The 22412-nt window shown below is 43.9% G+C and overlaps 1 protein-coding gene across 4 annotated transcripts in view; it reads left to right on the top strand.

Annotated features, from left to right (window-relative positions):
* TBXAS1 (thromboxane A synthase 1) overlaps positions 1–22412 on the top strand; it is a 394179-nt gene that overhangs the window by 230947 nt on the left and 140820 nt on the right. For all 4 annotated transcript variants that reach the window (XM_090043255.1, XM_090043254.1, XM_090043256.1 and 1 more), the window contains 3 exons: positions 2786–2874; positions 5551–5699; positions 7494–7624. In XM_090043255.1, the coding sequence (XP_089899381.1) occupies positions 2786–2874; positions 5551–5699; positions 7494–7624 (369 nt within the window). The remainder of the gene's footprint in view (positions 1–2785; positions 2875–5550; positions 5700–7493; positions 7625–22412) is intronic.

Raw genomic sequence — 22412 nt, 5'->3', positions numbered from 1 at the left:
GCCATTAGATAACTGGCAGATCAAATATTTAAAAGGAGCATATTGTTTAGCTTTCACTCCATTATGTTACTAATAGCCAATCAGAGGGCCCAGCAGCTTGAGCTTATTTACCCACCAACAGCAAAAAAACCCCCTCAAGTCATGCAGCTTGTGCACTCTGATTGGCAAACGATCATCTATAGAAGTGTAGTGTTCTCCAGGGCCATCTACTTGCTGTGTATATTGCTTTGCTATGTTTTCTAAAAAGTTTGAAGCAACTTCCTTCTTCCACCACCCTTTTTATTTAACTTGATTATTAAACAAAGAGCTTAAATTATTCCAAATTAATAAATGCCTCAGTCTGGGGTCCTTGTGTTCAGTTATCGTTAAGAAGTGCATGCCATCCCTAGGAAAAAAAATGCTTTTGCAGACTCCCTGTATAGTTTTCTCATGCAAATAATTGTCCTCTTAGGGCAGTCCTATCCCTCTGCATTTCCTGCACAGCCACAACAAATCAAATCCTCATGGACCTCTACATTTGCCCACAAAGTTATTTTATGGGTAGAAATAAAGAGTAACAATATTCTGAAACCTTAAAGGTTGGTAGAGTATGGGAAGTTCAGCAGTGCAGTGAGATTCATTCAAGCCAGCAATAACCTGTGCAGTGCTGAATGAAAAAAGATAAAAATAAAGGCAAGAAAGGGAAGATATAAAATTATCCCCATATCTTTGATAAAGAACTGTTAAAATACAGATTTTCATTTAATTCTTCAGGGTTTTTGTTCAGTAGAAGGGTTTAACCCGCAGATTGGAAAGCATTTTTCACCGGTCCTGTCAGTTTAACAACACGTTAATTCCTTTGAATCACTTGAGAAGAAGCTGTTTCCAGGAAACCTTTCTTGGGCTACCAAAAGGGTAAGAACGCTGCCTTATATTATTGGTTGTATCCCCATTCTCCACAGCTAGTGTTGCAGAGCGATCATCTGGATTCATCAGAACTCAAACACTCACCTTGCAGGTTTCCCATTATTAAGATTCAAATTAGCCTTGTTTTCAACTGCAGTAATAGTGACCTCTTTCTGAAAGCATCAGCATGGCCCCTCAGGAATGACTACAGATATTCCTGAGTCAGAATCATGCCTTCAGTTAAATGTGTTGGATGCTTGTCCATTGGTCTCTTGGCTGGTTATGCTTTTGCCCATGTGTTAAGATGGCACTGTTCCTGGGCGCAGTATTATGCCAGTTTCACAGAGGCAGAGGTGCCAAGCAAAGTGGACTTGGATGGGCAGCCTGCGTTGCTCCCATAGTGTAGTGAGAACATGCAGTAAGCTATCTTTTGTTTCTTTTGGTAGCAAGAATGTCCAACTAGAAGCATAAGCCTCTTGGCTTTTTTTCACATTTGTTTGCATCCACAAACCAAATTGAAATGAGCTACTTGGACATGAAGAAAAGGAAGCTGTAGGATTCATAGATGTGTGTGGCTCCAGATACTAGCAGCTTTTATTGCAGCGGCTATCTGGAATAAGCACTGAGGACAATGATGCTCAAATTGTAGTCTATAAGGAGAACAGTTCATAGTCCCTGTGAAGAAAAGACTATAGCAGTTGAAGAGGATGTATTCATGTAAGGACTACAGCCAAAGGAGTAGTCAGCCCTCTACCTCTTCCACCCCCTGCTTCATTCCACTATGCATTTATGATTGGTGTCTGCTACCTTTTCATGTATAAAGAGATGTACATCAATACTGAATAAAGTCTTAGTCATTTTGCATGCTCCTCGTTTCTGTGAAAGAACAAGAGGGATGATTTTGCTGATAGCCATGACCAGGTCACAGTTAGATCCACAATTGACCATTGAAAGAACAGTGAGAACATTTTAATGGGCATTAAGTATGTATTGAGAGCATTTTTAATGGGTTTTAACTATGCATATGTCCATGTAGTAGCAATCATTATACCTGAGAATCCCTATTCCCAGGTTGAGATGACACTGTTCTCTGTAGTACCGTATATGTATATACCATGTAACAAAACTCATTGACTTCAGCAGGAGTCTACAGAGAAGTATTAGTTCTTACAGGCTTTTATCTTTGCAGGATAGTGACCATTGACAAGATGCACTTTCTATCGTGGAGATGGAAATATCAGATGAAATATACAGATGAAATATACCCTATCAGTTAGTCTTTATAAGTCACTATAGCTGCTTACAGATGTGAAGAAAAGTCCTCCAAAAGCTGCGCTTTACTTTCAGCTTGATGCACCCATGCATTGAGCACAGCAGATATCCAGAGGCGGCATCATATTAGCTTGACCCGGCTTGCCCAATGTCTGTATAGATCGTGTACCACCCAATCTTTATAGATACTGGGGACCCGGGTCAAGCTAACGCGTTTCCTTTTCTGGAAAATGGTGGGGGGCACATTTCATGTCTGTCAGTGCCCCATTTGATTTGGTTTGGGGCACAATGGAGAAAGGAGAGGCTTGTCTTTATTTCTGACAACAGACTGTAGGCACAGTCACAGCTAGAAAGGAACCTGAATTCAGTGGGTATTCAGATAAGCCTTTGGGTTTCCTGACATGAATATAACCAGTGCAATAGCCAATTGGTACAGCTGGTGGATTCTCAGTGATGTCAGTCTTGAGAAACAAGGGACTTTTGCTGTTGACTTTTTATGCTTCTATTTCTAAGATTCCTGCTTAGCCCCGATACGGATGATCTTGAAAGTACCATACCACCTACTGTATGTAACTAATTTAGAGGAATTGATTGTATTCTTAATTATGCCACATGTGTTCTTTTCTAGATGACTCCGCTAATAAACCAAGCATGTGATGTCTTGCTGAGTAATTTGAAGGTCTTTGCAGATTCTGGCAAGACTTTTGATATCCAAAGGTACGTTGAAAACACTAGAACAGAGAATCATTATTTTAAAAAATACCTGACTAGCCACAGTTTCCCCTATCACAGTTATTGTATAAAAACAATTCTCCCTCACACACACAGCTTAGATTGATACAGCCTGGGAAGGAAAGAGGTACAGCAGATATAGCATCCAACAGCCAGTACCGTTCTGACCGTACTTACTTGAAAGTGTAATTTCAGTATGTAAATGTATTTCTATTATCTAATGTATTTCTAGCTGTCTTCTAATGAACTTTAACAGCTTGAAAAAAGGAGAGAGATGCCTGTCTATGTCCAGCCTGCTTCCTTCTGTCCACTAATAACATATGAACATAGGAATTGACATTCTGGGTCAGACCTGACTGGTTCCCCATTAAAACCTTCCAAAGAAGGTAAAAGAACCCCACATTAGTCAATGGTGGAATAATTTGTCATCATATTATGTCTCATTCTGATGTCTAGTACTCGGGTTCCCTTTCAAAGTATTTGCTTGTGTTAGCTATTACAACTTTAGATCATCTGTTACCCATACAAAACATCCCATCCTTTTTTGGAATTCTGTTAACTCTTTGGCTTCAACAGCTTCCCCAGGCACTGACATCCACAGTTTAATTGTATGTGTTATTAAAAAGAAATGTATGCTTACTTGAATCTAAGATGAGTCCCTGCCCCCCACCCCCCATCAGCACAGGGGGAAAAACCTCTAATCTTAGATTCATGTACAAAGCTGGTGTGGGGGGGAGGGGAGAAGAGGGGGCAGGCAGCTTCTCTGACTCTGGCCTTGACCCTGGGTCAGGGCCTGAGCTCCTACCCCCATCTCTGCTTGTCCTCTGCAGCTTCCACCCCTTGCCCCTTACAGTTAGGCACGGCTCAGCTCTTACTTGGGCCAGATTCCCTCCTGGGCTTGGCACACAGGAAAACTGTTCCCTGTCCAGCCAGTCAGCACCACCAGATGCTGCATGGCCAGCAGGGGCTAACTTCCATGTGCTCTGCTCTTTGACTCAGCAGGAACCAGATAGTAATGGGGGGGGGGAAGGGGGAGAGGCAGACTGTGGTGAGTGGGAGGGGGCAGGAAGGGGCAGAGACTGTGGCAGTGGGTAGGTGTAAGGGGCAGAGAGTGGGGGGGAAGAGGGGCAGAGACTGTGGGGAGCTGAGGGTAGGGTGAGGCGGCAGGGGGGAGAAGTGGAAGGACAGAGGGACAGGGGGCTTGCTGAAACCCCCAACCACTGCCTTGGGGGTTGGGGACTATTTTAAGACAACCCTCTAATAATTAGATTCTACACCTGGTTACATATATAGAATATAATTATTAGGGGGTCATCATAGACACAAGCAAATATGGTATTTCCTTTGTAATGGTTTTGAATTTGCCACATTTTAATTTCATTTAATGTTGTTTGTTGTAATGTTGTATCAGGGAGAACAGATGATTCTGATCTACCTTCTCTAGACTATTCGCTCCTTCATATACCTTTATCCTCTGCTGGATTATGGGCAGAGGCAAGTTTAACATTCTAAAAGGGGCATGTCCAGAGCCAGAATCAACTGTTACAGTGTACCTGTTACATCTGCATGCTCCTGTAGCTATACAAGTCAACTCAATTTCTGTAACTTTAACCCCAAATGCAACAGAAAAAAAGTTGCAATGGTTTTGCTACACTTATATATACTGCAGTTACATGGTAACAGCTTACACCAGCATCATTTGATAGTGATACAGTTGCCACATTTGTTTTGTATCCTGGGTTATCTCCTTTCTAAGGTGACTGATATCAGGCTCTTTAGTCTAACTTTATATGAGACTTCTTGCATGCTTTTATATCATTCTTTTTGGCCATGTCTGTAACCTTTCTAATTGTGCCATATTTTTTTGTGAAATGAGACATAACCATTACCAACACTGCACATAGCATTCCATGTAGCATGAGGCCACACCATTGATTTCTGTAATGGCATTATAATATTTTATATATTATTCTATATCCTGCTTGTTATCATCAGGCATATTCTTTCTTCATCAGGCATATTCTTTCTTCACAAGCAGATGTGCTCCTTGAAGCAGTTGCTAGTGGTTTCAGGAACTGGAGTTGCACATGGTGCTGAATCTCATCCTTGCTTCAAGTTGTTAATTTGAGTTGAAAGACAAATATACTGAATATGCTTTGACTTTGATTTAAACTGTTGTCACCCCAGATACATTAGATTGTTTTCCCCTTCCTATCCTCGTAGTCAGAACCTCTCTATTAAGAGGTGGACTCTAAATAAAGAGGTGGACTCTAAATATGTTTGTAAACCCCAAACATGCTATATTTGGTTTGAACTGGCTGCACAGAAATATTTTTATTTTTATGGGTTAGAAGTCTGATTTCTGAAAAAAATTTTATATAAAATATTAACGTGGTTTGTATGAACTTTAGAGAAGCCTGGAGGTGGTTATTTATTAATTGCAGGATAATTAATTGCAGAATCTGCCTTTGTTGCTAGAATAATGAAAATATTTATACTATATATATACATATATATTTATACTATAGATGAAACTCAGATCACTTGAAAATTGACTTAAATCTTTAAAAAAAATGTACATTTTGTTGTACAATATTCAGAAACGTCAGATATCAATGGAAGTATTAGCTTATAAAAGTTGTATTCTTTAATCCAATATAGATGCTATGGCTGCTTCACCTTGGATGTTGTTGGCAGTGTGGCTTTTGGTACTCAAGTGGACTCTCAAAAGAAGCCTGATGATCCCTTTGTTAAAAACTGCAAGAAGTTATTTGAAATTTCATTGCTCAGACCTATCCTAATTCTCACCAGTGAGTATTACCCACCTTTGCTCTTTCATATTAGCTAGTTTTTAGGTATCATTCTTGAGTTACAAAACTTCTGAATTGCAAGCAAGAAGGAAGTACTGAAGGCAGGATTTTTTTCTGCCTGGATTTCTAGAATAAGGCCTACAACCACTTGCCTTTAGTACAGATTCCTGTAAAAAATGAGTCTAAGAAGGCAAGGCTTCCTCTTGATTTGAGTGGAAGGCTGCTGGGACTCACAGTTTTTGGGGGTTACACTTCTGGATTAAAAGTGCATGACTGCAGTATAACCCATGTTATATGAAGCATGGCCCTTTGGAACCCTGAAGCAAAGTTAGTATGCCATATGCTCACTTGGTAGGAATAGAAATTCCACCATAAATAAAATGGGCTAGCAAAAAGTCAGAAAGAAGGGGGTGGAAATGGAGATGAGCGTGATGACTTGACATCTTAAGCCATTAAAATTCTTCTTCAAATAGCAGCAATCTGGGTTGATGTTTGAAAAGGATGAAGATGACAAATGTCAGCAGAGGATGCCTTTAAGAGAATTTATTTATTTTAAAGTGATTTAATAGAAAATATTGTATGGACTTGAAAGTGGAATACAAAGCTTTTTAGTTCTATGTCAAAGACTAGTCCATCTTAGACTGATAGTGCCTAAGCTCTTGTCTACACTAAGATAATTAGGAAGCATAATTGTGGAAGCTATAGTGTAATCAAAGCTGAGATATCCTGTTGCCTAGACCCCTTCAAGTAGTGTTCAGTAATGCAGTGTAAAAAAATTCTGAGCCTTTTGATCCTTGCCTAGATGACAAATTTTACCAGAGCTCTCACTAGGGGAGCTTTCCCATCTAAGTGTTATGTATTCACAGAGTCTGACACTTAAATCTGTCCCGCTGAAGTCCATTGGAGTTTTGTCATGGACTTCAGAGGGGCCATGGCTTCATGCCCACCATCAATAAGGCCTTAATAAGAAGAGTCCTCCAATAAAGAGTTTCTGAATAGTGTAGGTTGCTTTTTTCTGGAAGCAGTTGGTTTTCAGTATCATCTTTACCACTGGTGAGCCTGTATATTCTCTGCATTGCAGCAGTTTGTTGGCTTGCAGAACTACTACTCAGGAGTGTTGTGATGGATTAATCACTGTCTACAGAACTGTTTTAAGATGTTCATAGTGCACTGTGATGATAGTCCAGCAGGGAGCTCTTTGATAACCTTGTGGTAATGGTTCACCAGCCATAGTACTTGAGTTTTCTAGTTGCTACATATAAATATCAAGGACAGGAGTCTCCCTTTTGGCCTTCTGTAAATTTTCATGATATTGTACCTCAAGGTTCTTTGTTTTGATCTCTTCTGTAAAAGGCAGGGTGACTTAAACTAGTGAACTAGCATCCTAAGATTGTACTAAGAGCTAGACACAGGAGGAAGATAACTATCTATTTGACTCCATGGTCCTAATTTATATTCAGCAAGGCTTGTTATAAGACTTTTTTTTTAAATTCTCAAATTAAATTATCTGCGTAGGGAGGAAAATGTTTTCTCCTTTCTGTGATGGTTACAAGTCATGAAGTCGCACTGAATTGCAGTACCACAGGCCAAAGCTACAAACTGGGGCAAACTGTAGATGGCATGTGATCAGAAGAGATTCCTGGCCAACAGTTCAGTGTCTGGTTAAAATGGATAACTGAGACAGAAGAAATGAGTAGCATAAAACTAAAATGACAGCTTAGATGTAGGTGGGTTGGAGAAGAGATGAGTTCCTACATGCAACTTAATTATTCTCTTTTTAAAAATCTCATACAGTTGCATTCCCTTTTATAATGGTCCCGCTGATCCGGATTTTACCGAACAAGAAAGGAGATGAAATTAATAGATTTTTTATCAAAGCCATAAAGAACATGATTGCCATGAGAGACCAGCAAGATGTACATGAGGTAAGGCCATCTTTATGATAAACGCAAAAATAAGTGAATGATCTTTGGTAAAGTCGGCTCTATCATGAACTTTGCTCAAAAGGGGAAACTCAGCCTGAATCAGGCAATTTGGTGATTTTTGTTTGTTTGCTTGTTTTGCTGTATACTGGGGTGAAGCTGAATTACTAATATTCCACAAGAAAGGCAACTTTCTGGTATTTCTGCCCTAATTAAGACATAGAAGTACTGAAACACAAGGAACTTAATTGCTTGCACTCTGCCCCCTTCATTGCCAGCAAGGGGACAGAGTGCTGGCCTCAGTGAGTGGGCGTAAAATTCTGGGGTGCACAGAGTAGGGTTGCAGAGGGTGACCTGAAGAGCTGTAGAGGTTTGGTGCAGAGTAGGGTTGCAGGGGCAACCTCAGGGGCTGCACTGGGGGCATGCAAAGTAGGGCCGCAAGGACAACCTGAAGGTCTGTGAACAGGCCAGTCCCACAAGTAATTCAGGGAGTGGGCCCCAGTGAGGGGGCATGAGTGAGTGAGTCCCTGCAAGAGGTCAGAAGCATTGAACCCCAGTAGGCCCTTTGACCATTGGTGATGAGATTGGAGGTGCACCCCCTGAGAGAGGTGCCACCAATGCTGCCGGTGGCATCTGCAGGCGGTCGGCACTCACTGACCCCACCCTCCCTGCTGCCAGCACCACCGGCGGCAGCTTTGGGAGCTCCCTGCTTATCGCTGCCATGCCTCTGCAACTGCTGCTGTCACCTGTAAGCAGTTGCTGTGCCTCCCCAGGCTCCGGGGGCACATGTCATGAATGCCTCAGACATTGTGAGGCTGACTTTTGGGTCAAAGGGAGACCCCAGTAAGTCTTCAGATGCTTTGAAGCTGAGTATGGGTCAGAGGTTAAGAACTTTGGATGCCATCTGCAAGGCATGGAACACGGTGTAGGGAAGGTTGGCATCAGGGCACTTATTGGGCAGCCTCCCATATTTACAACAGCTAATTTAACAGCCAGTCATGGCAGGTGAATGAGGGCAGACTGCCCTAGACAGAGGGGTGGACTGGTACGGTGACTGGCCATGTGTCAGCCCCCTGTTACAAGGGTCCATGATGGAAGAAAACCATGCAGCCCAGGGTCAGTGTACATTGGCTGAGCCCTCCAGTCTCGCTAAAGTTCTAGTCAGCAGTGGCCAGCATGTATGAGAAAATGAATAAACTAATATAACTTCAATAATAATATCTGTGCCTACTTCAGGCCTTGTCTTGGTCCAGCAGCATATCTCAGACACCTTTCTTCAGGCAGTTGGGACTCTTCAGGGCTTGCCCTTGCTATGAGTCCAGTCTGAGTGGGCTGGTCCATCCTGGGCAAAGCCCTTCTGGTAATCTGGGGCCACAGGTATTACAACCCCCCCATTCCCTGACATGATTTTAATTTCTGAAGGAAAGATATTTCCTTTTCCCGTGTTGTTTAACTTTAATGTACTGTGTTGGAACATGCATCTTGTCTTAGCCAGCTGTTCATGTTGAAATATGGGAGGTGCCACACTCCTTGAATCTGAGTGACATCAACTGAACAGCTGGAAAGGGAACCTCACATGGAAACCAAACACCCCTCTCCTGGGATGACAGCATATGCACGAACAGGTCCTCCCAGACATCCCCATCAAATAATCATCTCCATTTGCCACCTTTAAATGGAAAACTGAATTTCACCCTAGCCTGAAGTATGTCAGTGGTGCATTTAAAATACAGACCTGTTTTCAGGGGTATTTCAGTTCTTGACTTTGTTTCATGTTCTACTCCTTTTGCTGCTGTGCTCCTTGCTCTGTCTCATTTTTATATTTGCTGTGCTTTTGTCTTGCTCTTTTTTGTCTCCTCTCCCCCTAACCATAACTCACAGATCTAATACCACTTGTCTTTATCCCCTCTGTCTGTTGTTTCCTTTTGCTTCCCTCCCCCTCTCCCCCCACTTCTTCCTCCAAGATGTAGCCATCCAGAATTGACTCTGGTTAATGGCTGCTAGCCCAGGCTGAATATTGCAGATGTTTATGCTTACAGTAGTGGTGAGGCTGAGCCGTGTATAGGCTCACTGCTTCTAGAACAAACTGGAGACAGAATGAGTTTCTCTTCTCAGAACTAGCTGCAAGCATAGAGGGGGTGTAGCTCATCAATTAATGCAGAGTTGGGAGATGACTGCAAGGAGTAGCAAGGAGGTTATATTTGCAATTGTAAGACAAAATCTAGTGGGCAATAGTGTTGTTTGTCATCTAATTCTTGTAGTGTGATACTGCCTAGGAACTACACCCCATGGATTATGACCCCTTCTGTGCCAGGTGAACACAGATTAGTGATAATCTATGACTGAAAGAGTTTACCATTTTAGTATAAGACAATAAACTGCATGTGAATACACATGGGGTAGGCACAAGGAAACTCTAAAAAAAAAAAAAAATAGTCATGTTAAGCAGCAGTCCCAGTCTCTCATCAGCCTGCTGTCATGTTTATGTAGGTTGTGGCACAGGAGTGTTTAGGGAGGTAAATGAAGGATCACAAGGAGGTGGCTTTTTGTTGGTTCTGTGGAGCTGTTGCTAATTCATGGAGAGGTGCGTATGAGTTTGCCAGGCTTCTTAGCTCATCAGGAGCATCTTTTATACAACCCACTGGAAGAACATTACAAAAATTGGTGGAGAGACGGATCCAAGCCTTGGGAAAGGAACACAGGCCCCCACTGGAGGTTACTATGAAGATGTGATTAACTTGTTAATTGCACCATAAACACTGTATTTACTTGATTACAAGACAAGGTTTTTTCCCCTTAATCAGCATGGGGAAAAAACCTCTCGTCTTACATTTGCATACAAGGAAACTGCATTAAATAGAGTGTCTATCTTTGAACTGCAGCTAAATAATAGAGGCTCAATAATGGAAAGTATGAGGTTGATTAAATGCAGCCGACACAGAGCATGATTATAAAACACATGGCCCATATTGGGCAAATATGCTGAGGGAACGTATGTGCGCGTATTACCAGGCCAGCACTGGAAGGCCAAGAGTCAGCCATGACACACTCTACCCTGGGTGTCAAAAATGCTACATTTGATCTTAGCCAAAAAAACCCAAAATGCTGAGGGGAACTTTTTAAAAAATATAATATACTTTGTATTCCAGATTGAATTAGCCAAATCAGTTCCAAATCATACTGATGGAGCAGAACTCATTCATTCCACAAACCAGATTAATTGAGCAGGCAGAACTCACTCATTCTAAACATTGCATATGTCATTACAACCGGTGAGCATCCTCCATCCCAGACCATTCATTCTGGGACTTCGGATACTCCCAAATCCATTTGTAGGCATCCTATGTGCAGGCCTAGGCCCAGAGGTCTTGGGGGTTCGGCAAGCATCCTCTATCCCAGACTCTTAAGTCTAGGACTTGTGAACTAAGACTCGGTGTAGAGAGTATCTCAAGAGGCTGAGAAGCAAGGGAACTTATCACAAGGGCAGTTTAGTGGTACCTATCTGAGTAATACATATGGCAGTGTCCACTGAGTGCAGTGTCCCTCAGAACTTACTGTTTTTCAAGTCATGGTAAGCCACTACACTGCATACATTTCAACTTCCTCTTTACTCTTACAGTGGGGTTGCACCTTTCTTTTTCATTTCCTGGGATTCCAGTTTCTTTACCAGCCTCAGATGTCTGGGAAACATTACCAAAGGGGTCCCAAACAGTTCACCCAGAATTCTTTTGTTGGCTCTACTCTCAGCATGTAGTATGATTAGTGTGGACCAGGTGGCCCTATGCCTCATCTGCATATAAATATTTGGAGGATCCCAGGACTTGTGACAAAAACACAAGTACCAGCCATGAGTGGGGGCTAATTAGCACATGGCTCCTTTTTTTGGGGGGGGGGTGTATCTGGAGTACATGCATAAACTGATCAGTGCTGAGCTATGGGGTCACCATGGCTTGAGATACTATTGACTCTGCTGGGGCTAAACCTAGTGAACTATATGTGGCAGGGCACTATGTTTGCCTGCCACTTTAAGGCCCTGCAGCTGGCAGCCTCCAGGTGCCTAATGAGGGCAGCCATTTTAGGCCCAGGGCTGCCTATATAAAACAAGGCAGTTTGGCTGCTGGAGGAGGCAGCAATAACATCGCCTGGCCTGAGGGCTGCCGAGTTTCATTTGGCGGTAAGGGAGGAGCTGTAGGGGATGGCAGAAGACTCCTGGTCCTGGGTACGACTGGAAACTACACCCTACTGGGAGTGGGTGGCCTGGTGGGGCTCCCAGTGGTGCGGGAGCCTCAGGAAATGCCAGGCCAGTTACTACCCTGGTGAAAGGTGGGTCGGGGTTCCTTAACCCCTAGCCCTCACCTTTGGGTGGGTCACGTACACCAGAGGTAGTTGTGGGGGTGCAAGCCCCAAGGAGGCCACCTGAGCCCTGCAGGGGTTCGAGACCCTGAGGAGGAGAGTTGGGGCCAGGCATGGCTACAGCCACCTGAGCCCACCTGTGGTGGGAAGCCCTGAGACCCCAAGTAAAGGGGGCATTACAAACAGTGTGGAGCCCCCAGTGTGAGGGGGCTCAGTCAGAGAGAGACAGCTGAGTCCTGACCCCAGGAAGTCCTCCAGTGCGGGGAGGCAGAGTTTGGGTCGAATATAACACTGGTAGTAGCACCACAACCTGCTGCCCAAGGGCGGGGGGGGAGTGAGAGTCCCCTGTGAGACCCTGAGGCACCAGTCGTGGTGTGAGGTAACCCCAGCTCCCCACATCTGTGGAGGGGGACCCCAGGATAAGAGTATGGGTCACACATCAGCACCTGCCAGAGCTTCCCCTGACTGGCCCAGGTGGGGGCCAGGACCAGGAGGGTCAGAAGGGTGAGGAAGCCCATTGAGAGAAACACCCAAGAGCCAGTGGCCTGGGGTCCCGACTGGCCTGGAGGTGGGCCGGGGCTAGTGTGAGCCGAAGGTCTCAGTGTGGGGACCACACCCAAAAGGGAACTGATGGCAGGGTGATATATGGCCTGGTATGACAGCAGCAGAGTCTACCTGAAGGGAGGAATCCAGGTGGGGTCCTACAGTAGGATTCTGGGCCCCATCATGGGGGACTGACGTGTATGAGAACATCAGGATGTCATCAGCGAGGCTTGGGCTGCGGTGTAGGGGAGGAATGGAGCCACAGATAGCGCCCCCTAGCAGCGGGGCAGAAGATGGGCAGCTTCCCACATAATTACATCTATTAATTAATCAATTAAGACCAAGGCGTGGTGGGTGAGAAGGCAGGCAGTTAGCCCAAGAACAGGTGGGCGAGCCACATGGAGATCGGCCCTGGTAGGTCCCCTGTTGCAATGGGGCTCAGGTGGTCTTGGCCACACCTGGCCTCCAACTCCCCTCCTCGGGGCTTGCACCCCCACAACTACGTCCGGTTTACATGACCCACCCAAAGGTGAGGGCTAGGGGTTAAGGCACCCTAACCCACCTTTCACCAGGGTAGTAACTGACCTGGCATTTCCTGGGGGTTCCCATACCACTGGGAGTCCCACCAGGTCCCACCCACTCCTGGCAGGGTGTAGTTTCCGGTCATACCCAGGACCAGGAGCCTCCTGCCATCCCTTACAGCTCCTCCTTTACCTCCAGATGAAACTCGGCAGCCCTCAGGCAAGGCAATGTTGTTGCCTCCTCCTCCAGCAGCCAAACTGTCTTGTTTTATATAGGCAGCCCTGAGCCTAAAGTGGCTGCCCTCATTAGGCACCTGGAGGCTGCCAGCTGCAGGGCCTTGAAGTGGCAGGCACACCTAGTGCCCTGCCACAATATATGGTAAACTGTGAGCCTTTTGACTTTGGACTAATATCATATATAGTTTGTACTTACATAGGTGCCAACTTGCTATTAAATGCTTGTTTATGGAGTACCTATGCTAAATTTTGCAGTAGTTTCAAAAAAGGTAAAATGTACCATTTCTGGATGAACTAAGTTTATGGGTATTATATGTAAATTACTACATTATGTTTGTTTCACAGTCAGTATTTTAAGATTTGTTCCTCCCTTCCATATACTTAGCAGGAGCAGGGTCTGACAGTAAGGAGGGGAGAAGGGGTTACAAAGGGAAGAAACTGGGGTGGTGGGGAGCCAGAGGGCAAAGGGGCTACATGATCCCCCAGATTTATTTTCCCTGCTGTAGCAGTGGGCAGAGGACACATTCAAGACAAGTCTCCAATAATAAGATTCTGTACCTGGAACGTTATATCAAATTTATAAATTTTCCATATATAGAATCTAATTATTAGCTGGGGTTGTCTTATATTCGAGTAGATACAGGAATTAATGGCACAACAAAATGAAAAATCAGCCACAAAAATATTCCACAAAAGATATGGCTGGCTTCCATCATTACTTAGATTGAAGGTGTGGCAGGGTAACTAGAGCCAGCTCAAGACTGATGCAGTGCTGGGGCTGGGACTGACAATCAGCTGATTGTCAGCCCTAGCCCCTGGATCACATGCGAGTCTGGAGCTAGCTCTGACAATTCACTGATTGCTCAGGTTCAGCTGGGTGACTGGCATCCAGCTTTCAACTTGCAAGTGCAGGAGCAGCCCTGAATCCCAGGCTCCTACTGCACAGGCAAACAGTAATGGCGCCATTGGGATCTGATCCCCAAATCACACATCTTACCGTGCATTTGTTGTATGGCATGATTGTTGGGACTGGGGATCAAATCCCATGTGCCATTAAATAAACATGTGCCAGGTGCCTTAGTCTTCATGGCCATCTGGCTAGCCTAAGAATTCATACGCATGCTACTGTAGTTCTGCTTACTCACTGATTCTTGTTTCCAGGAGAGAATTTTCCAAATGAAACAATTGCTGATACCTATGAACCTGAATTTTAAAGACACTGATTTTAAATGGGAGTGGGGCACTTAAATACCTGTTAAAAAAAAAAAAAAATCTGGCCCTGGGTACTCATTGTCTGGCAACTTGGACAAAACTTTCCAGAGTTACTAATGAATTTAGTGTCTTGTTTGTTTTAAGAGTTTGAGCTTGGGTACTGAAAACCACTGTATAGTCTTATAATCTGGACAATGTTCAGTAATGTTAGCCAGATTTTGCCACAAATAAGGACAACTTGGTTTCTTGCCAGTTGCCAAAAGTCTGTATACAAGTGGGAGCAGATTGCAGCTGCCTGCTCTTTTAGTATGGAAATGTGACCTGCAAATGCTACTGGTCCTCTTGGAAGGAGGCAGAGCACAGTGTGCAAGGATTTATATGGTTAAAATCCCAGTTTGATTGAAGTCATTGGGAATATTGCAGCTGCCTTAAGTTAGATCAGAGTTTTATCTATAGTCAGTAGTTCTCTGTATTAAGGATGAGAGATATGAGCAATTCTTTAGAACTTCCTGGGCTGCATGTCGCCAGCAAGTGACACCCCCTCTGTGGATATTACATTATATCTTTTATTCTTTAGTCTCATGATCAGTGTTTTTTAAAATGGTTTATTTTGGTTTTGCTGGAAAAAAATAATTTGGAATGAACTGTAATACAACTAAAAGCCCAAGAAAGTGATTCAGCTGTAGCGCATCATCTTCTCACCTGCTACTAACATCTACAAAGAATAAAGGAAGGCCAAAAAAAAATGTGACAAGCAAAGTCAGCCTGTTATCATCCTTGCTCGATCAGTAAATGAAACAATGCTTCTGAATGCTTAAAGATAATCCCACGAGTAGATAGTAATTTTGCAGCCAGGTTTAGATCTAATAATATGCTTGTATTCATACGAGATGTGTGATGTCACTGTGTCCTAGCCGATCAGGTAATGCTGCAGATGTCTTTTTAATTGCATATTATCTCTCCATGGTCAGCAAAATAACTTCAGTCCTGGAAATCCTGTTCATTGGCTTATGTATTGAAACACTCTGTGGTCATCTTTTTGGAATTTTAATTACAATGAACTAACATTCTGAAAGGATGCAGGCTGTTGTGAAAAGCTTGCTTCCTTCTATTTATATGAGAGGCAATGTATCACTGTTTAGAAGAGTGCAGAAGCTAATGCACCACTTAAGGCCAGCTATGAGGACTACAGAATGTTTAAGTGGTGCATGTGTCTTGTCCAGGCCATCTACGCAGGTGTAATTTTTACCTTTAGGAAGGTAGAGGTATAGATTGGGTAGGTGGATTGTTTGTTACAGTGCACAATAGTTATTTTATTTAATATTCTGATGTGCATGTCACCAGTCTCATAATAATTTGCTTAGCGAGCTGTAAAACCCAGTTTCTACTCTTTTGTTCCAAAGAAATTGGTGGAAAGGAGTAAGCACTATATTTATAGAAATTCAGATGCAGAATTGGGAAATTTATTTTAAGGGGGTGATATAGAATCATAGAAAGTTAGGGTTGGAAGGGACCTCAGGAGGTCTAGTCCAACCCCTTGCTCAAAGCAGGACCGTCCCCAACTAGATCATCCCAACCAAAGCTTGTTCTAGCTGGTCCTGAAAGTCTTGAAGGATGGAGATTCCACAACCTCTCTGGGTAACCTGTTCCAGTGTTTTACTACCCTTCTAGTAATCAAATTCTTCCTAATATCCAACCTAAACTTCCCTTGCTATAACTTGAGACTGTTGCTCCTTATTTTGACATCCATGAGAACAGTTTAACTCCATCCTCTTTTGAACCCCCTCCAGGTAGTTGAAGGCTGCTATTAAATCCCCTCTCAGTCCTCTCTTCTCTAGACTAAATGAGCCCAGTTTCCTCAGCCTGTCCTTATAAGTCATGTACCCCAGCCCCCTCACCATTTTGGTTGCCCACTGCTGGACTCTCTCCAATTTGTTCACCTCCTTTCTGTAGTGGGGGGGCCCAAAACTGGAGACGGTACTCCAGATATGGTCTCACCAGTGCTGAATAGAGGGGAATAATCACTTCTCTTTACCTACTGGCAACACTACTAATGCAGCCCAGTATGCCCATTAGCTTTCTTTGCAACAAGGGCACACTGCTGGCTCATATTCAGCTTACTGTCCACTATAACCCCCAGCTCCTTTTTGCAGAAGTGCTGCCCAGCCAGTCAGCCCCAGACTGTATCAGTGAATGGGATTGTTCTGTGTTAAGTGCAGAACTTTGCACTTGTCCTTGTTGAACCTCTTGAAATACATTTTGGCTCAAACCTCCAATTAGTCTAGGTCACTCTGAATCCTAGCCCTACCCTCCAGTGTATCTGTTACTCTTCCCAGCTTGGTGTCATCTGCAAACTTGCTGGGGGTGCAGTCTGTGCCATCCTCCAGGTCTTTGATTAAGACATTGAACAAAACCAGCCCCAGGAACAACCCCTGGGGCACTCCACTTGATACTGGCTGCTAACTAGACATCAAGTCATTGATTATTACTCTCTGAGCCCAATGCTTCAGCTAACTTTCTATCCACCTTACAGTTCATTCATCCAGCCCATACTTCCTTAGCTTGCCTGCAAGAATGCTGTGGGAAACCGTATCAAAAGCCTGGCTAAAATCAAGGAATACTACATCCACTCGTCTCTCTGCATTCACAGAGGCAGTCGCATCATAGAAGGCAACCAGGTTGGTTAGGCATGACTTGCCCTTGGTGAATCCATGCTGAATCCATGTTCCTAATCACCTTCTCCACCCAGTGCTTAGAAATGGCTTCGTTGAGAAACTGCTCCAGGATTTTTCCTGGAACTGCGATGAGGCTGACTGGTCTATAGTTCCTTGGATCCTCCTTTCTCCGTTTCTTAAGTACTATGTTTGCCCTTTTCCACTCATCCGGGACCTCTCCTGATCACCATGAGTTTTCAAAGATGATATCCGGTGGCTCTGCAGTCACATCAGCCAACTCCCTCAGCACCCTCAGGTGCATCCCATCTGCCCCCATGGGCTTGTATATGTCCAGTTTTTCTAAATAGTCCCTAACCTGTTCATTTGCCACTGTTGGCTGCTCACCTCTTCCCCAAACTGTGCTGCCTGGTGCAGTAGTCTGGGAGCTGACCTTGCCTATGGAGACTGAGGTGATGAAGGCATTCAGAACTTCAGCTTTTTCTGTATCCTCTGTCACAAGCTTGTCTCCCCCTTTCCGTAATGGACCCACACTTTCCCTGATCCTGCTCTTGTTACTGAGACATACCCTAGAAAACCTGCTTGTTATCCTTCACGTTCCTTGCTAGCTGCAACTCCAGTGCACTTCGGCCTTCTTGACTTCATCCCTGCATACCCCAGTAGTGCTGTTATATTCTTCCCTAGTTCTTTGTCCAAGTTTCCACTTCTTAGAAGCTTCCTTTTTGTGATTTAATTTACTAAAGAGTTCCCTGGTAAGTCAAGGTAGTCTTCTGACATACTTGCTAGTCTTCCTGCACATCAGGATGGTTTGTTCTTGAACTCCCTTCTTTAAAGTACAGCCAGCTCTCCTGGACTCTTCTCCCCCTCAGACTGGCTTCCCAGGGGATCCTGCCCATGAGTTCCCTGAGCAAGTCATAGTTTCCTTTTCTGAAGCACAGGTCCCTACTCTGCTGCTCTCCATCCTTCCTTTCCTCAGGATCCTGAAATCTATCATCTCATGGTCACTGCTGCCCAAGTTGCCATCCACTGTACTACATTTCCTGCCAATTCTTCCCTGTTTGTGAGCAGCAGGTCAAGAAGAGCATGGCCCCTACTTGCTGTTCTTGGCCGCTCCACCACTTGCACCAGGAAGTTGTCCCCAGCACTCTATAAAAACTTCCTAGATTGCCTGTGCACTGCTGTATTGCCCTCCCAGCAGATGTTAGGGTGATTGAAGTCCCCCATGAGAACAAGGACCTGTGATTGGGGAAACTTCTGCTAGCTGTTTGAAGAAAGCCCCATCTACCACTTCTTCCTGGTCTGGTGGTCTATAGCAGACCCCCACCATGACATCACCCTTGTTGCTCTCCCCTCTTACCCTAACCCAGAGACTCTCAATAGGCCTATCTTCAGTTTCATACTGCAGCTGTGAGCAACCATATCTAGATGTAGAAGTCCAATACATGTCTTCTGCTGTCCTTGAAATTGAGGCACCTTTTAAAAATCACTGTGGTGGAATCCTGACTACAGTGAAGTCAATAATCAAACTTTCACTGACTTCAAGAGGGCCATGAGTTCATCCATAGACCCCAGCAGTACCGGCCACACTTGGCTCATATGTAGCAATTTTAGTTGTGTGAAGGCTTTGCAGCTATTAACTGATCTTCACAACAAATACATGAAAAAAAAATTGCCCTCCTAAATGAAGACTGCTTTAAATAGAAAGCAAGAGTTTCTGAAAACATTGCAGACAAAAGTAAACATGTGAACAAACGAATTTATAAAGTGCACAATCTTCTCCAGAGCCAGCTTTTTCTGCATCTCTGGCTTTTCTAGTAGCATAGTGTCACATAAATTCGCAATTCACAGTCATAAAATCCATGTCTGGTAGCGAGTGACCAGATGTTGTTACCACATGATGATTCTTGGTGGTCTCGTTCCAGTTTCTAATGACCAAGTGACAAATTGCTGAGAAGTATCTTCAGAATTCCAACTTATTGCCGCTCTTCTTGGGTGGTTCACTCTCAGTCTGACTGAGGGGGCCAAGGACATAATAGGCCAGCTGAATGCATTACTCATGACTTCTGGCCAGAGTGGAAGTATATTGGATGGATAGTAGGAAGTTTGCACTTCTGTATCTTACATTGTACATATTCTAGGGATGAAAAGAGGACTAAAATCCTCATCATGGAAACCCATAAAGAAGCCAATTTCAGAAGCCAGTCCTGGGGATGGTATGGCCTGTGTTATAATTTAGTGTCCTTGGGGCTGCACTATTCCTTAAACCTGTGCTTAGGTATAGCTTCAGGTGCTGTAACCACATCTGTTCTGATTCTGACACACCCCTTTTGCTGGCAGCCAAGCAGTGGGTAGCCTAGGATCTAGCTATTAGGGCTATGAGAAGGTTCGGTTGTTGATTCTTTTCGGTGGAGATTTGGCCCGATTCAGCAGCTGAATCTCCAAATCCAAAGCAAATCAGGAAACTCTTTAATCTCTCTGAATTGAATCGGAACCCACATATAAAGCTGTGTCATGCCATAACTATTTGCCACTGCCGGGGGAGCCCGGGATCATGATCCTGACATCCCTCTGCACCAGCAAGTTCAAAACTAGGTGCTCAGTGAACTGGTGCAGTCCTGGGGCTGGGACTGACAATCAGCAAATTATCAGTCTCAGCCCTGGGACTACACTGGATCCAGCTAGATACTTCTGTGCTGTCTTTGACACCTTGGTGTGGGCCTGGGATTGGGGCTACCAGTCAGCTGATTGTAGCTCTCAGCAGCAGGATTGCACTGGAACAAATTCAACACTCCAGTGTGTTCCTGGCACTGGGTCTGCCACCAGAGGAAGTTGGTCTTCCTGAAGCATGCAGGATTGGGCCCTTGAAGCCCCAGGAGTGCTTGCCCAGGGCAGCTGCAGCCTGTCTGCGCTCTCTGGCCTTACAGTAACCAAATGACTGCTGCAAAGTAGTGGCACAAAATCATAACACCTAAGTCACAGCAACAAATATTGGACATTTGTGGCATGACGGGGTATGGATGTCTGTTTGCTTGACCTTTGTGCCTAGTAACATTTTTTTTATAGTGGCACAAAGGTGATGTTTGTTTACACCATGTGTATTTATGTGCATGCATGCTAGAGGGCTAGGAGGGGCAGGGGAAAACTAATAACTGTGTCACACTGTTCTCTTCCCACCATCCCCTGCCAGTTCCCCTGGGGGGCTTTCTTTTTATTTATTTTTAATGAACTAATGAACTATTTGCTTCAAGAGCTGCTTGAAGTCAGAAGAGCTGAGGAAAACTTACCGAAAAGCCTAATTCTGTCCTTGTTTGGGGAAAACTATATGGTTACTAAAAAAGACTTAGTTGAAAGTTTGCTAAATTCTGTATATATTCCAGGAGGCATGTGAGGGTTTGAACTGCAGAAAATGCAGTACAGATGTTAAAAAGTAAATATTTTTCTGAAGTGACAGCAGATGGGAGGATTAGACACCTACTTCTATTTGTCTGCAGGGCTCTATTTTTTTTTCTTAAAAAAAACACATGTTTGCTTTTGAAGGGGGAATAGTGTCCATTTAGTCTTATTTTTTCAATGCAAATATTAGCGGATCCATTTTTACTGATAAATTATTGTCTAAGAGTTTTCATTCAATAAATGCATAAAATCACAATAGTTTTGTCTGCTTATTATTCTCATGCCCATGGTGTTTGAGCATGCCATAATAATTTATTGCTTAACTTTGCAACATCTTTGTGAAGTGAGGAAATATATAATTACCTCTGTTTCCACCCAAGGTATAGAAATGTTAAGTAGCCTGCTTAAAATCAGCAGGAACATAAATCTTGAATTCTGCCTAGGCAGGGGGTCGGACTCGATGATCTGTTGAGGTCCCTTCCGACCCTAGCATCTATGAATCTGTATCTCCACCGCTCTAACCACAAGTCCATCCTTGTACTTGCAAATAGGGACTTCTTAGATCTTCAAATCTATCCATATGCATAAACGGAATATATTGGCCCTTGATAGATAGTATGAATGGGGGCTGTGAGTGCTAAGCCACCACTCCAAAACGTACCAGTAATGCGTACTTTAGCATACCTTAAAAGCTTTCATGAAAAATTAGGGATGATAGTATTTTTAAAAGATTGAATCAGTTTCTCAGACTGCAAAGGATTCCTGAAAAGGTGTCTAAAAATGGCATCAGTATACAGTTTAAATTCCAGGTAACCCCTTAGGTCGCTGCTTTCAACCTAGCTGTAATTCAGTAGTGGTCAGTTTTTTCCCCTACTATCTGATGGTTAATTATTGACCTGTAAGCAGAGAGTTTGGTGATTGAAGGCTAAGTCCAGGTTCTGGAGGTGTTTGCATGATAAAGCATACCTCCACAATTGATATTAATTAATATTCTCAGAAACCATGATGGTTGGACTTGGTAGAGAGAATGATTTACGTTCTCACCTCCTGGAAGCCTGTTGGTAGGACAAGCACAGTGCCTTGGGAGCAGAGGACTTTTGTTTCTGCACTCCAGTACTTATTAGGACCACTATACTCTTCAGAAAATAAAAGATCCCTGTTCAGTTACCTGGCCAGAGCAGACAGATGCTGGGTTTGCTTATCTGAATTCTGACTCCTGGGTTTTCCCTGTGTTTGCTTGTTACCACCTCTTGTGAGTTAGGGCATGTCTACACTTCAGACTGAGGTCTCAAGAATGGCTAGAGGGATGCCCTGAGTGAGCTTGTTGGCGTATTTCTGGGTTTGGAGCAGGTAAGAAGAGTATTCAGGGTTGTCCTGACTGAGACATACTGTTGTAGTGATGTGAATGGTCCAAGCTTCATAAGAGAGGAGGCAGCAAGCACAGCACAGGGACAGTAGTAGATGTAGGTGGGTCTCTGCCCTGCTCCCGCCAGTGCTTAGACCTATGATTATTGTTTGAGTATTAAAAGTTAGACATGAAAGTTTGCAGGAACAAGAATATTATGGAGCTGTCAAAGGGCTGAAATGAAGCCAAGGGCCTAGATTTAGAAGTGCCTCCATTTTAGGGGGCCCAGAGATGCCAGGAATAATCTTATAGAAAACAATGTGAGATGTAGTGTAAGGCTTGGTATAGGTATTTTAGAAAGGCATCTGACCCTTTAGCCTTTGTGAGAATAGGGCATCTTATGGTAATTTGACCAGGTTCAAGTGTATTAGGGAGATGGTTCTGATACACATCACACTAGTAACTGTGTAATATTCCACAGGTACGCAAGATGCCTCCAGGGTTGTTGGGAGTAT

This window comes from Crocodylus siamensis, chromosome 4 (genome assembly GCF_052110815.1).
Source record: "Crocodylus siamensis isolate JL-2025a chromosome 4, ASM5211081v1, whole genome shotgun sequence".
Classification (NCBI taxonomy): domain Eukaryota; kingdom Metazoa; phylum Chordata; order Crocodylia; family Crocodylidae; genus Crocodylus; species Crocodylus siamensis.
Note: the sequence above shows the minus strand (reverse complement) of the source record. Positions and strands in the feature narration are given on the sequence as shown.